Source organism: Callionymus lyra, chromosome 10 (assembly GCF_982586985.1).
Source record: "Callionymus lyra chromosome 10, fCalLyr1.hap1.1, whole genome shotgun sequence".
Taxonomy (NCBI): Eukaryota; Metazoa; Chordata; class Actinopteri; order Syngnathiformes; family Callionymidae; genus Callionymus; species Callionymus lyra.
In genome coordinates, this window is record NC_141827.1 from 19875023 (window position 1) to 19891606 (window position 16584).

Genomic DNA, 16584 nt, shown 5'->3' on the forward strand with positions numbered 1-16584 from the left:
TGTATATTTTAAAATATTTGCCTGCCTTTAACACATCCTGTTTGTTTATTAGAATTATTAATGAAATGGGCCAATAGGAAGAACAATCATCTGCACTCCTATCTTTTTTTAAGAAGAAGTGGTATTAAAGCTTGTCTTCATTGCCTAATTCTAAGGATTCGGTATAGATCTAATGTAAAATTTGAGCGAGCAGTTCTTTTAAGTCTTTATGGGATTCTCAAAGAGCCAGCAGGTTCTGGTGCTTGATTATTTTGCATACTTTTTTTTATAGCTATTAGAATAGTGTGCTGTTTAATTAAGGAGGGGACGAGGAAGACGATAGCTTCAGCTCAATGTCCTTCATCTCATTAGAACAGTCTACAAATTGTTTTTTTTAGTGAGCTGTGTAAGAAATTATTTCTCCACGAAGGGGTGCTTTGAGTAATTCTCAAAGACAATAGTTAGAGATAAAATGCAAGTAATTTTGATTGTTAGAAAGGAAATTATTAATTTAATCTGTTATACGCTTAATAAAGTCTGTGTCCAATAAAAGTAAACTATTTACCTCCAGTAATTTTGTTGGAAATTATAATGTCGAGGGATATCGGTGCATGATAAAAAAAAAGGAGTAAAAAAAGGAAGGATAGACGGACGGACAAATAGATAAACTTTACTGATCCCTCTGGAGGTCTCCTTCGGGGAATTGTTTATTCTCTAATATAAAGGATATGAAATCACCAGGGATCAACATAACAATGACTGGATATAAAATCAGAGGTATATTTGAAACGATCTAATTAGGGATCGATTACACGTTTAAAATCACCTCACCGTAATGAGAAAATGCTTATTTGCATGAGAGGATAGATAAAAAAGCCTGTTCCTGTTATGAAAATCCAATGCGTCATCAGCAGTCTCCAAATCTCTGTCCCAGCCAGGGTTGTTTTGATTCACCAGGCAGAACAAAATTAGCAGTGGAGCCATGGGATTCCTTTTTTCTCATGCAAATGTTTTTACTGAAGACGTAGGTTTTTTTTTTCACTTTTCACTTTAATCAGAGCAAGCCTTGCAAATATCCACTCCTGCTGCTTTTGTTAATGAGTCAGCTCGTGTTTGTGTTCGTCAACAAGTGATTTATTAATTTCATCTTGGAATTATTCTGATTTATTCCTAATACTGTGAATACATTTCCAATTTGACAACAATTTATTTTAAGCACTACATAATTATAACTAACTATACCTAATTATTTATTACCTTTTTTACATATACATAATTGCTTTCCCAATCTTGTTCCCATTATGGGGTTAAAGATGTTTATGACAATTGATTTGTTTGTTTCAACAAATAAGTGGGGACCCCCTGGACAGAACACCAGTCCATCATAGGGTGAGTTAGTTCTGATTACTCCTAAATGACAGTACTCAATTAAGCATGAAATCAAGGGGAAACCATACAAACGTCATTACATTTTTGAGGGCGACTTATGTGTGTTTATTTAAGTATCTTAAATAGATGGACCTCTATTTTATCATCAGTATGTGTCTGTTTGTACAAAACTCTCTTTTCATTGAAATATTTACGTTAGAAAACGTGCTTAAGCCCCGCCCACTGAAAACAATTACTGGAGAGGAAATATTATTTATCATACACACATCACACCCACTCTGCTGTGATTGGTCAATCGTTGATGTTTGTCACTGCGTGTCATCAATCCCGGAAGCGTGATTACAGATGGCTGAAGGAGTGAAGCCATTATTACGTCATTATAGACTCGGCTCTCTTGAGCTCTTGTTCACTGAGATTTCAGACGGGGGAGAACTTTATAAAGTAATAAGTTCAAAACATGGTCATTATGAGGGACTTACTGCATCTTGGAAGAGGAAGACGTCAACATTTGAAACGTATGAGCCCGGAGAGTTGGGTTTTTACATAAGCTGCCCTTTAAAGGTGGGGTAGGTGATATTTTAAAAGGTTTCGAGGAAGCTCGATTTTTGGGTGATGGGTGGGATGGCTTGGTAGCTTTTTGAAACTAATGAAAAACACTCCCTTGTGTATATAGGCATGTCTATATTTAGATTTATATTGTTCTTGTAACCTTATGACACGTGAACCTTTAGTGAACTGCTAGCGTCAATGCTAGCGTTTAAATAGCTTGCGCTGTTTCTTTCTAAATGTGTAATTTTTGGTCCATTTTATTCTTTAAACAACTAAATGTGAAAAATAATCAATCATCATGAAACTTCTTTAACAAGATTAACATTAAGCTATTTTCCCGTCGCGTTGAACTTGGGTTCAGCAAGTTCTGTTCACCTTTAAAGAGCTCGGCCTGTGGATTAAATGTTCCACTTGTGCCTCATTATACACTAATGGCATTTGTCATTTGTCATGTCATCTGGTTGTGACACTGTGAGGGCCCCGTACTTATCCAGCCGGGAATATTACTCTCTGCGATTTCCTGTTAAAAGACACTGTAGCGTGCAGAGATGTTTGGCTTCTGGATTTTAACTAACTAAATTAGATTTGGCGTGAGCACCATCAGGGAGTAACAAACAATCTGATTCTCATTTTCAGCCAAATACAGACATGGCAGGGAACATAACAGGTCAGTAAATGAGGCTGTGGAAATACCTGTAATAAATCAATATGGTTGTTGATTTTTATGAACCAAAGATGAAGGTTTTAATCATTTATGTTGAAAGTTTTTTTTTTTTTGTTGGCAAAAGCTAGAGACAAGCAGAACTTAAAAGCATGAAAGCATGCGTACCATGAATCACAGCACAATAGGCACTCATTGTGTACACCACTTGACATACAGTTACAGTTGTGATGGAGCATTAGTAAAAAAAATTAAAAAAGAGATGGATAAGCATTGCTTTAATGAAATGGGAAAAGTGAAAGATAGAAAAACATTGATGCAACAAAGACAAAATAAATTAAAATATGAAAGGTTTTAAGACATGAAGTTTCAAATATATATGAAACAAAAGCTAAAATTGTTATTATAATACATATTATTTTTTTCATATTACATTTCATTCAAAGGTAAATCATAAAATAACTTAGATCAAAACATGTAGAGACACCAAATACACACAGAAGTAGTGATGACCTGAGGAAGCTTCATGAAGCAGTGTCATATTTTTCAGATTCCACTAGATGGCGGTCTCTGCAATTTTTTCCTAATGAAACATCACATCATTTTTAAACTGATGGCGCCAGCTACTGATCTCTGACCAACATGACATTGTTTCATGAAGCTTTATCAGCCCAACTCTTCACAGAAGTTCACGTTTAAAAAGATGACGAACAATAGCGTAGCTGTCAAAACATCACAATTTTTTTTTAATGAGAAGGAGGAAACTACTGAAACAAAAACTATACTCAAAAATGACAGTCACTGGGGTGAATGGTTCACACTTTGTCCCGGTCTGATCTGGAGAATTGTGGATGGTTCAGGCAGGAAGTCAGTTAATAAAAATTCCAGCCATTCTACTTTGAAACAGGCGGGAAAATTTACATTTTTATTTCAGTCATGGAAGCCTGCAGTGGAAACCAGTGGTTGTTAGCTCCAGTAATCAGGTCCCATAGTGTTTTTGTACGATCTTACAAGTCATACGTCACATACTGTTTAATTCAGAAAAGCATCTGACCTCCACTGTCGTCCCCCTTTAAGCTCCAAACATACAAACGCCTCCACAGGCATTCACACACTGCCAGTACAGGATATAAAGTGCACCGCTGGGAACCCCCAAAAAAAGATTTAGGACGAAATTACCTCATTGCTATGCTGTAGTAGACATTTACATAAAGTAATGTGAGTGAATAACAGGAGATTCTTGTGAAGCAGTCAAATTTATGGCATCATCAAGTCGTCCACACATGCTCACACAGCTACCGACTGCTTCCCTGGTCGGTAATAAACATTTCAATGTGCTGACGATCTTACAAATATTCAGAATTAAAGTAAAAGACGCTGTATTTTTAAAGATCTTTATCATATAGGGATATACACATAACGTGAGCTGTTCCTCTCAAGTATTCATATATTTTCAGGCAGATTCAGTGGTGGAAAATAGCCCTGAAGACTCTTGCTTTATCTGAATGAAGACGTCACAACAAAGAAAAAAGATAAACTGCAGCTATTATGTGATTAGATGGTATTTATTCATTCATTCTCTTTAAGACGTATTGTCTTTTGTTCTTGTGTATCTTGACTCTGAAATTGCGTGGGGCGAATTTGTCAAGCCTTTAAATGTCAGGCAGCAATAAAACCCAAGAATGGAAATAAAACTTTGCCTTTGGCGGACCCAATGTGGCGCTGACGTCAGTTTCACCTTCCGCATGTCTGCAGCCCCTGCAGATAAACTGTGTCCTTCTCAGTCTGTCGGAAGTTAGAGATGAGGTGCGAAACTGGGAGGCAATGAGCTTGAAAACCACCACACAGAAGACTAGAAGAAGGTAGAAGACTTCCTGGACGAATGACAAGCAACTTACAGGAGAAGAAAATGGTGGAAAATACACTAGAACATTTTGCATCGTTTCTTCTTAAACTCTCGACCTCATCTTTATCTGTCAGTTCCTGAGAACTGGTTGATGACAGTTTTTTACGATCTGGATTACATCCTATCCTTCATCATAAGAGTGACCCTCCAACATCAGATCGTTGAGCAGGAGATATTGATGGTGAAGGTCTAGTTGTGTGACAGCAGTGCTCTGAAAACACACAACATCATTTTGTGTTCAAAGTGTAGTCCTGGTACATCCGGGTCCATTTACAAGAAAGAACTCTTCCTCTGGCTCAAAACTATGGGGTAAGAAAACTTTCTAAAAGACGTGTGTGCGTAGAACAAGTTTGTGTTCATAATTCTCAGTTTCTGTGCATAGTTTTTAAATGTGTGTGTGTGTGAGCCCTACAGTTTTGTAGGGATCAGTTTGTCGGTAACCTGCTTAGAAGAACAGATCTCTGTGCTGGATAAATATCACTGTAAGAATTCCAATTAATTGCCGACCTTGCTTGTTGAATGAAAGTAAATGGTTGAGAAAAATAAATTTGCTATTACAGTGACTGAAGAGCCACATGCGCATGGACAAAAAGTACAAGGGACCAAATTTCAAGTCTTATTTTTTTCATTGTGAATCTCAAACTGCATTGTTCCCTTTCGTTCTGTTTCGTTTTCTTCTGCTTATCTGGGTCCGGGTTGCAGCAAACCAGTGATATCATCAAGCTGTACTTGTGACTCTGTTCTTTCCATCTCTACCTCCACCCTTGGGTGAGGGTAGGGAATAGATTGACCAGGATAAGGAAAGCTTTGTCTTAGGCCTTAGCTCTCTTTTCACCACTATGGATTGGTGAACCGTCAACATACAGTAACTGCTGACGCCAGCCCCATCCGCCTGTCGATCTCACACTCCATTCTTCCCTCACTTGTAAACAAAACCCCAAGACACTTAAACTACTCTATTGGGACACTATCTCATCCCCAAACCGGAGAAGGCTCCCCACCTTGTTCCAGAAGAGAACTATGGACTCAGATATGGAGGTGCTGATTCTCATCCCTGCCGCTTCACACTGGGTTGCGATCGTTTCCAGCGAGAGCTTAAGTTCACGGTCTGATGAGCCCAACAGGACCATATAATCTGCAAAAAGCAATCCCAAGGCCGGCAAACCGCACCCCTTCAACCCTCCGACTGCGGCGAGAAATTCCATCCATAAAACGCATTGTAGATCATATCAAATCTTTGGATTCTATTGAAACAAACCTTCTACAGTGCTCGCTCGGGGTCCAAAATCATTCTGAAAAGCTCATATAATGAGCTTTATACAGCCTTTTTGAACGGTTCCAGTTGCAGGATGGAGGGATGGGATTGCGGGGCGACTGAACCGAAAACTCTCTGTTTAATTCTGTCAATTAGAGTCATGAACACGAGCTAGTGACAAAGGGCAGATGTTATTCCAACTGCCGCGGGAAGCTGGTCCGACTTATTTCCACAAATTATAACCACCAATTCCATCCTAAGACCTAAAAGCCCATCTTAACTGGTCAGATACCCCATAGCTCCAGTGCGCCCTGCTGACAACATTGAAGAATGCCTTAAGACGATGGGAAAAAAAAAAAAGATTTGAAAACAGACGCATACCTCCTCCAGGAATCTCACCTTATCCATAACATATTGTGAGGTGATTATTATCCGACCAGTGCTGGTGGTCAGAAACAAGGTGTCATGTTTATTTCCTGTCTGAGTCCTTCATGGTCATCGTTGTGGATAATGAGACAGCTAGAGTGAGGAAAAATCCCCGTCTATAATAATGTATCTCGAACTACCCAGAGATAGATAGATAGATAGATAGATAGTACCCTCCCCCCACCCTCTCCTCGACATTGTTGCTTTGAATGACTTCATTTCAGATATTTTAGAGTATTATTTGTCCAAGATTAAGCCTGTGTTGTTGCATATATTGTCATGAACCATAAAGACCGTAGAGATGTTATGTCGTGATTCAATTGACCAGCTTTAGATTCAAGATTTTTGCCTTGTTACTGGTGTGGGTGGGGGGGGGGGGGGGGGCAGTCGACTCTGTAAACACACTGATAAGGAATCAATGCGGCAAAAAGACGCACTGTCAACGGGACTTGAAGGAATGATTTAGAGGAGAGAGCTGGAGATGAGATATGGCACGACAGAGGGAATAACTCTGAAAGAAAGGTGACAACAGGCTATTTTTAGACTCCAATGGACGGAGATATTGCCGTTCTCTTTGTACTCCCGCAGCAACTCCAACCCACAGTTGCCCTGTAAGTCATTTACTCGTTGTCACTTACGGCTTTAACGAGCGTCGTTACACGACTCAGCTGGAGTCAACTCCGAAAAAGTCGAGATCCGTCGATCACGGCTATAAACTGACTGGTGAGGAGCAAACATTATTGGATAGATCCCAGCAGATATTTAAAGGTCAATAAGGTGTAGATTTAAGTGTGTCTCAAATAGATGTTGGACCTCTATTGTATCATCAGTATGTGTCTGTTTGTACAAAACTCTCTTAATTAAAATGTTTACATTAGATTAAATGTGCTTAATCCCACATACATATGCACACATGTTTGTACAGAAGGACACATCTGTGAGTGTTATCCATGGAGGGTCTTGCTCAGTGTTTTCAAACCTTGTGTTTATCTATTTGTCTGTTGGAATAATAACTCTAAAATAGATTCATAAATTATATAAGTGACATTTTGAGTAAATGTTTTAACGGATCATGGAACAGATAATTACCATTTATTTTAGTTCTTATGTAATTAAGGAAGGCTTTAATGATGTTTCATTCACACGTATGGCTTCTTGGCATGTGCTTGGTGGACTAGTGGTCAAGATAATCCCATTCAAGGGTCGTGACTCCAATTCCTGATCAGTAAATAACATTTTAGCCGGAAACCGACACAGTTCGTACATTTTTTGTAACACTTATCGGGCATTAAATGATTAAAGTCAATATTAGCAACGCTTCATTGTTGACTGACCAGCTGACCTGCAGCCTAACCGAGCTGAAATATAGATAATCCATAGATTCTCAAACCATCTCGCATCTCAGTCTTGTCAAATTCTCTCACACATGCCAATAATCCGCGCCTGGTGCATCACAGAGTGTGATATCCCAGCAATATATCTGTCTCTCCTTTCTTATCACCCCTGATCCATCACTCTTTATCCGTCTCACCCGTCCAATAACGTCCAGTTTCACACATCAAGTCCTGTCCTGTTGAGTCCTCGTCACGCCTGCTCTATCGTGTCAGATCTGTCCACCTCAGCAGGACCGCTCTCGCTCCGATCTGCCCACGCCATCCCCTCCCGCCCTCCGAAATGACCGCCTCGTACCCAGGGATCCATGAGGCTAGTGGAGATCAGATTAACGACAGACTGAGGACGCAGGGATGTCCTGTCGTCTGCAATTGCCAGAGATAGAGGGAGAGATAGAGGGAGAGATAGAGGGAGAGATAGAGGGAGAGAGAGAGAGAGAGAGAGAGAGAGAGAGAGAGAGGAGGGGGTCGGTATCTCAGAGCATCAACTTTACTGATAAGTGTTACATCACAAAATGGGTCAGGCTCTTTAGACCATGCTCTATTTATGAAAATCTCAAAAACATAGGGAACCAGCTGGGCCACGAGAGCCAAGAGGGAGTTGAGCTTCATTTAGGCCACGACACTGAATTCCTAAAATCAGGTTATATTCTCCAGCAACACACACACGCACACACACACACACACACAGAGACATGCTCCAATTCTCTGTTTAATCAGTTTGTGTATTTTTAAATCTGCCTCTAATCTCCATTATTGGCGGCCCTCGCCCGGGCCGTGGCGGTGCTCCAGTGTTGCATCACGTAATATCAATTTAAAATATGGTCGTTGAACCTCAAGTGGTCATTTTTCTCCGAACACAAACCTGCAAGGGTCTGTTCTGACTCGCGAGGCTTTCATCTCGTCCTCTGCGTGACCCGTAGGAAATGATGACAGATGACGGCACTGAACTTGGCTGTGGTTCAGGGTCAGAGATTTGGGTTTTATAGAAGTGGGACAAGAGTCTGTTTCCCCCTTCCTGGCTTTTTTAACCGGGTCAGCACAGTGACTAGAAAAAAACAAAAACCCACTTGTTAAACCCATGATGATAATATCAAGAGGGGTTCTTAACTTGATGAACCACAGTCACGTCACATGCTTGTTAAGTCCTCTTCATGTGGTTAACCTGAAACGACTCCATCGTCTTTTTATGAACTTCATTTCATGTTTATTTATGTCTACAGCGGCCTCCAGTAAGAGGCCTTGACCTAATTTATTAATACATGGAATCTTTTATCATCTCAATGTTGGGCGTACATTTTATGAGAACTTCTAAATGATTTCTTCAAACTTCTCTCTCTACACATTAGTTAAAACATTCAAAATGTCAACTCGATATCAATACACAGTAAGATATTTGATACTTAATACCACACTTTTTTATGACTGCAAGGAATAAAATAACTACAGAAAATCATAGAGAATGACTAATGAATATAAAATAAGAACCACAGATACAGTAAATATAGTACACTAGAAAACAATTAAAAAAAATGACAATTTAAAAAAGACACTAATGTTTCCACAGAGTGAAAATGAAAAACAAACACAAGTTATAACAGAATTGAAAAAAGTTATTATTGTTTTCATTTGCAAAAACTATTTAAAATAAATCTAAAACTAAGATATATTCTGGCCCAGCTCTCTTTATTAACAAAGCTTGGGATCATATTTCAAATTCATCTTTAAACATCAGTGGCTGTAATTTCTTAGATTTAGTTTGCAGTCTCACGCTTCGTCACACAATTTGCGCCATCCCCACACAACAGGCTACTCTTGATATTTCTCACGCTTATATTTACCCATTCAATATTCTATCTTAATTATTTTAATGATATTAAACTTTAACATTTCAAATTTAGCCTTCAAATCTTTTATTATCACTGTTATATATCTATTGATTGTTCAAAGCAAATTTCAGATAATTTCAAATGGCAAATTTAAAATGGGAATAATCAATACTTTCCTTGAGTTAAATTCATTGACTGCCATAGATCTCTTCTAAAGGATGTGGACTACTATCCCAGAAAATATCCTAACATTTGAATGGGAAAATTTAGGAAATATTTGCAGAATAATACTATGGAACCTTGTTGACTAATACTAAGATGACTTGTGGAGTAAGACTAAGATGAGCTTCGTAGTTTACCAAAATTTATCAATTTTAATTGCACCTTATAGTCTGAAAAATACAATAATTGAAGAATATATCTGTATTTCGGCTATTTAGTAACTATTACAGTGTTTTCCGATCGCTAAGGTGCATTGGTCGAAACTGAAGCGACATGCTCAAAACTCTTAACACGGTCTGTATATCATCATTCAGCTCAAGCTTAACAATTGGTCACATGACCAAAACTGTCCAACCATCTAAACACTTCAAACTTCTCTCAAAAGATGCTCATTCAACGAAACACCAGCACATTCTCTCACTTTGATAAAACACACAATCACTCTTGTCAAACGGAATGATCAAAATACTGTTAAAAAAAAAAACTCGACATCAAATACATCTTATATTCCAAGTAAAATGTTGTTTTGTCACGTAAATTTGAATTTCACATGTTTTTTTTTGGATTTGAATATTATTTACATTATTGTAAATTTCATAATAGAATGAAACAAGACTGGATCTCTGGTCGTGGGGGAGGTCTTGCTACTGTTTTTAGGGAGAGTTGTTCTTGCAAAGTGATTCAGACACAGGAATTCACTTCTTTTGAATCTCAGATGATCTTGGTTGGTTCTACAAGACCTTTCTATTGTGTGTCAATCTACCGCCCGCCTGGTCCTGCGGCGATGTTCTTGAAAGACTTTAGTGACTTCTTATCTTCCATTATTCAAATGGAATCTGTTCTTATTCTTGGAGACTTTAATCTTCATGTTGATGACGTCACATCTTGTTCTGCTAAAGAACTTTTAACTTTAACTGAAGCCTTTAATTTTGAGCAACATGTTTCTGAACCAACTCATCAAAAAGGCCACATTTTAGACTTAGTTTTTACTCTTGGCCTGGCCATTTCTAATGTATCTGTACATGATGTCCATCTGAGTGATCATTCTCTTGTCTTGTTAACCTGGACTTCATCCCTGAACCTAAGCCTTTGAAAGTTAGGTCTCAGAGGCGTGTCATCTCAGCCGATACTGCAGACAGTTTTTCTGCTATGTTTGACGCTCTTACCTTTGATGACTGCCCAGACGTGGACAGTTTGATTCACTGTTTCACTGGTCATTGTATTGAAATACTGGATCAAGTGGCACCTGTTAAATCGAACTTGAAAATTCAGAAAAAACGGTGCCCTTGGACAAATGTAGATCTCCTGAGTCTGAAGAGACTTTGTCGAAAGACTGAGCGTCTCTGGAAGTCCACTAAACTTAAGGTGCACAGACTTCACCTCGGGGATCTGTTGACTTCTTACAATGAGATGGTAGAAACTGCTAGATCTGATTACATCAGAAAACTGGTAGCAGCAAATAGGAAAAACCCCAAAGTTTTGTTTGACACGATTAATTCTCTTGTGTCTCCTGCTCCTCAAATCACGCCTGTCTTCTGTGAAGCTGACAGCAATGCATTGTTGAGATTTTTCATTGACAAAATTAAATTGATCAAAGAGAAAATCTCTCCCCCTTTGTTTGGAACCCCTACTGTCTCTGAGCCCATCTCCTCCTCTTGGTCCTCCTTCACTGCTGTATCTTTGGGTGATATTTCAGCACTAGTGAACAAGATGAAACCATCCTCTTGCTCAGATGACGTCCTTCCTTGTAGGCTTTTTATCAAAGTATTTGATGTAATTGGCCCCTGGGTTACCAATATGGTGAACCTCTCCCTTTCCACAGGGGTTTTTCCCAATGCATTTAAACATGCCATTGTGGAGCCTCTGCTCAAAAAACCAGGCTTAGACCCAACTGACCTCAGTAATTTCAGGCCTATTTCTAAGCTCCCTTTCTTGTCCAAGATCTTGGAGAAGGTGGTGTCTGAGCAGCTGTCTTTGTTCCTGGATCAGAGCGACATTCATGAGAAGTTTCAGTCTGGCTTCCGTAAACATCACTCTACGTAGACAGCTTTATTGAAAGTGTCCAGTGACATCATGATGTTGGCTGACTCGGGTAAATTCACTGTTCTGGTGCTCTTGGATCTGTCCTCAGCCTTTGACACAGTTGATCACCATATCCTGCTGAGAAGACTAAGGGATGAAGTGGGACTGTCTGGGTCTGTGTTAGAATGGTTCTCATCTTACCTTTCTGGGCGCAGTTTTAGTGTATCTGCCAATCAAATGAGGTCTGAATCGGCAGATCTATTGTGTGGAGTCCCTCAAGGTTCTGTTCTGGGTCCTTTATTGTTTTTGCTGTACTTGATTCCCCTCTGTAAAATCATTCAGAGATTTCCAGATGTTTCTTATCACATTTTTGCTGATGACATCCAGCTCTACTGCTCTTTTGACCCAACTGAGCCCCAAAGGCTGAACAGCTTAGTCAATTGTTTGCTAGAAATCAAACAATGGCTGAGTGAAAACACTTTACAGCTAAATGTGGACAAAACTGAAACTCTGGTGATTGCTCCTGATGATAAGATTCCAGGGTTGAGTCAGTACTTGGGTGACTTAGGTCAGTCTGTCAAACTGAGCCTGAGAAACCTGGGTGTTGTATTTGATAAAGACATGTCTCTTGTTCGACACTGCAGAAAACTGACCAGAAACTGTTTCCTTCAACTGAGAAAAATCTCTAAACTTAGGAAAATTTTGTCGGAACATGATCTGGAGCTTGTAATCCATGCGTTTGTTTCTTCTCGTCTGGACTATTGTAACAGTTTGTTTTCATGTCTTAACAAGAAGGAGCTGTCTCGCCTGCAGTTGATTCAGAACTGCAGCGAGAATTCTGACCCGCTCAAGTAGGAGAACTCACATTTCTCCGATCATTAAAACTCTTCACTGGCTTCCAGTTTTTTTCAGGATCAACTTTAAAATTCTGGTTCTTACTTTCAGAGCTATTCATGGTCAGGCTCCTCCTTACATCACTGATCTGATCCAGCCTTACACCCCAGCTCGGGCTCTGAGGTCTGTGGATCAGAATCTACTTATGGTTCCACGCACACGGCTCAGGACCAGAGGAGAGAAATCTTTTCAGGCTGTTGCTCCTAAGCTTTGGAACGATCTTCCTCTTTCTTTGCGTTTGATGGAGTCTACTGACTCCTTTAAGAAACACCTTAAGACGTTTCTATTTGTTCAGGCTTTTCCTTGAATTTCTCGAACTCCTGTGTTGTTCTCAGTATTATCTTGATCTTTAAAGTATGTACTTTTTTGAGTATTGTTTTGATTGTCTAAGCACTTTGTGACCCTGGTCTCGAAAAGCGCTATATAAATAAATATTACTTACTTACTTACTAGTGGTTAAATAGTGCAACTGTTTGTAACTGTTCACAAGACTGTTACAAACCTCAACTACAGTATGTAAAGAATAGTGTGAACATTGACGCCGCTACTAAAGACGCACACACTCTCACAACACCTGCTCTCCCCTCAGGGTTTCACTGTGAAGGACTGTCACTAAAGACAACTTTTCAAGCTCCACATGTTCCAAAAGAATCTTTCAAATAATTGAAACTGTGTGTTCTGACCTGGTCTTCTTTTGTGACAGCAAACCCTGCAGACCTTCGCCTTCCTGGTGTTCGTGGTCGTGTGTCTCCTGGGCGCCATCTACCTCTACCTCGTCCTCCCTGAAACCAAAAACAAGACTTTCGTGGACATCAGCCAGAGTTTCGCCAAAATCAACAAGATCCAGTTGCCCACCCCGAGCCAAGAGATGGAGATGGTTCTGAACATCAAGCCTCAGGCCAATGTGAAGGCTCGGGACGTGTGTGGACTGGAGAGCTCCTTCTGAGCATCGTTTGTCAAATAGATTTCTGTGAATAGTCTTTATTATTGGTCCGTCTGTGTGGACGTTCACGTCCCCTTCTGGACAAGCATTTCTCTGACATGTGAATGTGAACATCTCTTCCATATTTACGTTTTTGTCCGACAGCATCTGTCGTCTGAAGTATTCGCCGTGAGAATATTAAGCATGACCCTCCGTCCTCAACATGCACACGGATATATATCTGCTGAAGGAACTGAAAACAAATTATGTTTTATCAATTTGTTGTTCATACCGAACCACCTGAAGTTGAAGGAACACTTTGTGTTGAGAATGTTTGCAGAGATTCAATCAACTTTTGATTCATTTTGGGCTCCAACCGACTCACAATGTGAATGAATGATGTGATGACTATGAGGATTGTGTGCGTGTGTGCGCGTGTGTGTGTTTACCTAGTGACATTTCATGATGAAATGACAACAACAAAAGTTCAGTTTATGAATGAATAACTTGAAAGACAAAATCAATACCATAACAAAAACACATTATAGTGTGAGTCGGAGGAGCTCATTTGCTCAGGTAAATCGATCACGCTGTCTAAACTAAGCATCATGGCAGACGTGTGAAAAGCTTCTGCCAAATACATTTTATTTTATTTTTTTAATTGTCGAATTTGTATTTTTTAAGCAAAACAATGTCTTGTGTCAAATGTTGATCAACTAGGAAATAAAATCTGAGTTTTATTTTTACACTCAAGTGGTCCTGCAGGGTCTTCATGTGGATCTAACTGTGTTTTCTTGTATGAATCATGTGTTTGTGTTGCTCTTGTAGTGATGATCTGATGAAGCTTCATGAAATAGTTTCATGTTGTTTAGAAGTCAGTAGGTGGCGCCATCTGTTTAAAAATGTGATGTTTCATTAGAACAGTTGTTACTTATTAACAATAGTGCAGGGACCGCCATATAGTGGACTCTGAAAATAATGACACTGCTTCATGAAGCTTCATCAGGCATCACTAATTGAAAATGCTTATACAAACACAAGATAAACTGGCACAATCAAGGGTATTTTTACTATGTGCAAGTTTTAAAATGTAATTTAACGTTATGTTAGAAGAAAACTAACATCAACCTTAAAAACATTGTCATCATTGCTAGAATGCACTTAACAAAGTTTTTTTTCACTTTCCTTTATCCTCTTCCATCTATAACACACAGGCCATCATGATGCATTCAGGTGCTCCTGGATTATTGTCCACCAAGTAAAGTTATACAAATATTCTGATATATGATGAATTATCATTATTCAATGGGCTTAAATTTAATAAATGACTGCACAAGGGTTTTAAGATTAATTACAGTTAAAATAAATATATATATATTAGCATTTATTTATTTTCCTTCTAAAGCTGTTATATCACTATTAATATTTGGCCAAATTTGACTGGAGCTATTTATTAAATTCAACAAATTATTATTCTGATTTCAACTAAATTATTATAGGGTATAATGTGTATTATAAACAATAACATGTTGTTGTTTAATTCGACAATTTCGTCAAAACAAATCTAAAAAGTGTCTGTAGAGGTCTGTCTATTGTGTTATCTCTGGGTCAAGGTGACCCGAAGACCCTGAATCGAATGTGTCTGTGCTATCTCTAAAATCTCGGTAAAATGTGCTCTAGGTTCAAATGAACGACTACCACCAATGCATATATCTGAAGGGATACACATTACCTTTGGGTCACCATGACCCTGAGATAACACACGGGTCTTAGAAGATTCATAACCACATGAAATACTTTAGATTTGGGTTTAAGGGTTGAAATAAGGTTTTTGTGAGCATAAGAAATGATCCGAACTTGATGGACTCTTTCAACCGACTTGTTGGCAAATCTTCCACCATCACAGAGGAGATTACCAACATTTTTAGAAAGTGTCTGTGAGGTTTATTAAACCACAGTTCCACATCCTTGGGTGTTAAATTCCCCCCTCAGCCTTCTTCACATCTACTGGTGGGAGCGAGCCTGATGAGAATGGAAGCAGACAAGCATAGCATTGGACAGAGCTCAACCATTACTCGCGCTAAGGAGCGAGTCCACATCCCACCGCCTGGAGCTCACAAATACCCGGATTATTCACTTAACTTGCCAACAGACAAAAGGTCCGTGAAAAGTAAGTGAGCGATAATCCGAGCGTTTACGGATCCGCCGCGGGCAGCACCTTCTTGGATCTGGATGTTTTTGGAGGAATTTAAAGACTTTCATTGATGTTAAGCTTTGAAATCTGACTGAAACAATTTTGTTTGAAAGAATCATGATGGGGATCAGCTACCCAACGTTTTTTTAATGGTGGAGTCCTAAAAAGGAAATAGACGTAGGAGTAGAAAACAATACACAGTGGCCCCTCATGGATTTATTTTAGTGTAATTTTGTATGCTATCTTTACAGCGTACAGTATCAACGCGCATTGTGTTCGATTGTACACCGCCTGGATATTTTATCTATTGGGAAACGGATCGAGGAAAGGTTGTCTCACCAGTTTCTCCAAGCCAACAATATTCTGGACGACGACTCACAGACACCGGGCTCTCCTCGGATTACAATCTCGGTGGAGCAGAGAACATAAACAAAACATGGGATGCCGCAGCAGCGCGCTGGTAAGTATATATTTTTTTAAATCTGTGAAAGTTTGAACTTTGAGAGTGTTTAAATAAGAGAGAAGTGTGAGAAAAGTTTTATAAAATAAGTGGTTAGGGATTTTACAGCCTTTAAACATAATAATAATTAAGAGTAAGTAAAAAAGAAAGCTGATTACTTTGCGGATTTCGTCTATTGTGGGTTATTTTTAGAATGTATTTCACACGATAAACTAGAGACACTTGTTCTTAATTTGGTTTAGCAGGCAAAAATGAGGAATATCGGTTTCACAATCTCCAACCTTCCTTTGGAAAAGAAAATGGTCTCATTTTGGTCTTCACTCCTCCTCCAGCCACCTGTTCCCATGCCCTGCTTCGTTTATACAACGAGTCTCTGGGAGGTGGGCACTTCCAGGATTGATGACACTCGGTGAAAAAACTTTGATCCTTGACCAATCACAGCAGAGAGGGTGTGGTCATGGTAAACAAGATTTCCTTTCCAGAAA

The 16584-nt window shown here is 39.2% G+C and overlaps 1 protein-coding gene across 3 annotated transcripts in view; it reads left to right on the forward strand.

Annotated features, from left to right (window-relative positions):
* The window catches only part of slc2a9l2 (solute carrier family 2 member 9, like 2), an 80131-nt gene extending 65933 nt beyond the window's left edge, over positions 1-14198 (forward strand). For all 3 annotated transcript variants that reach the window (XM_087800021.1, XM_087800023.1, XM_087800022.1), the window contains exon 13: positions 13227-14198. In XM_087800021.1, the coding sequence (XP_087656147.1) occupies positions 13227-13469 (243 nt within the window). In that variant the 3' untranslated portion in view covers positions 13470-14198. The remainder of the gene's footprint in view (positions 1-13226) is intronic.
* Positions 14199-16584: the final 2386 nt, after the last annotated feature.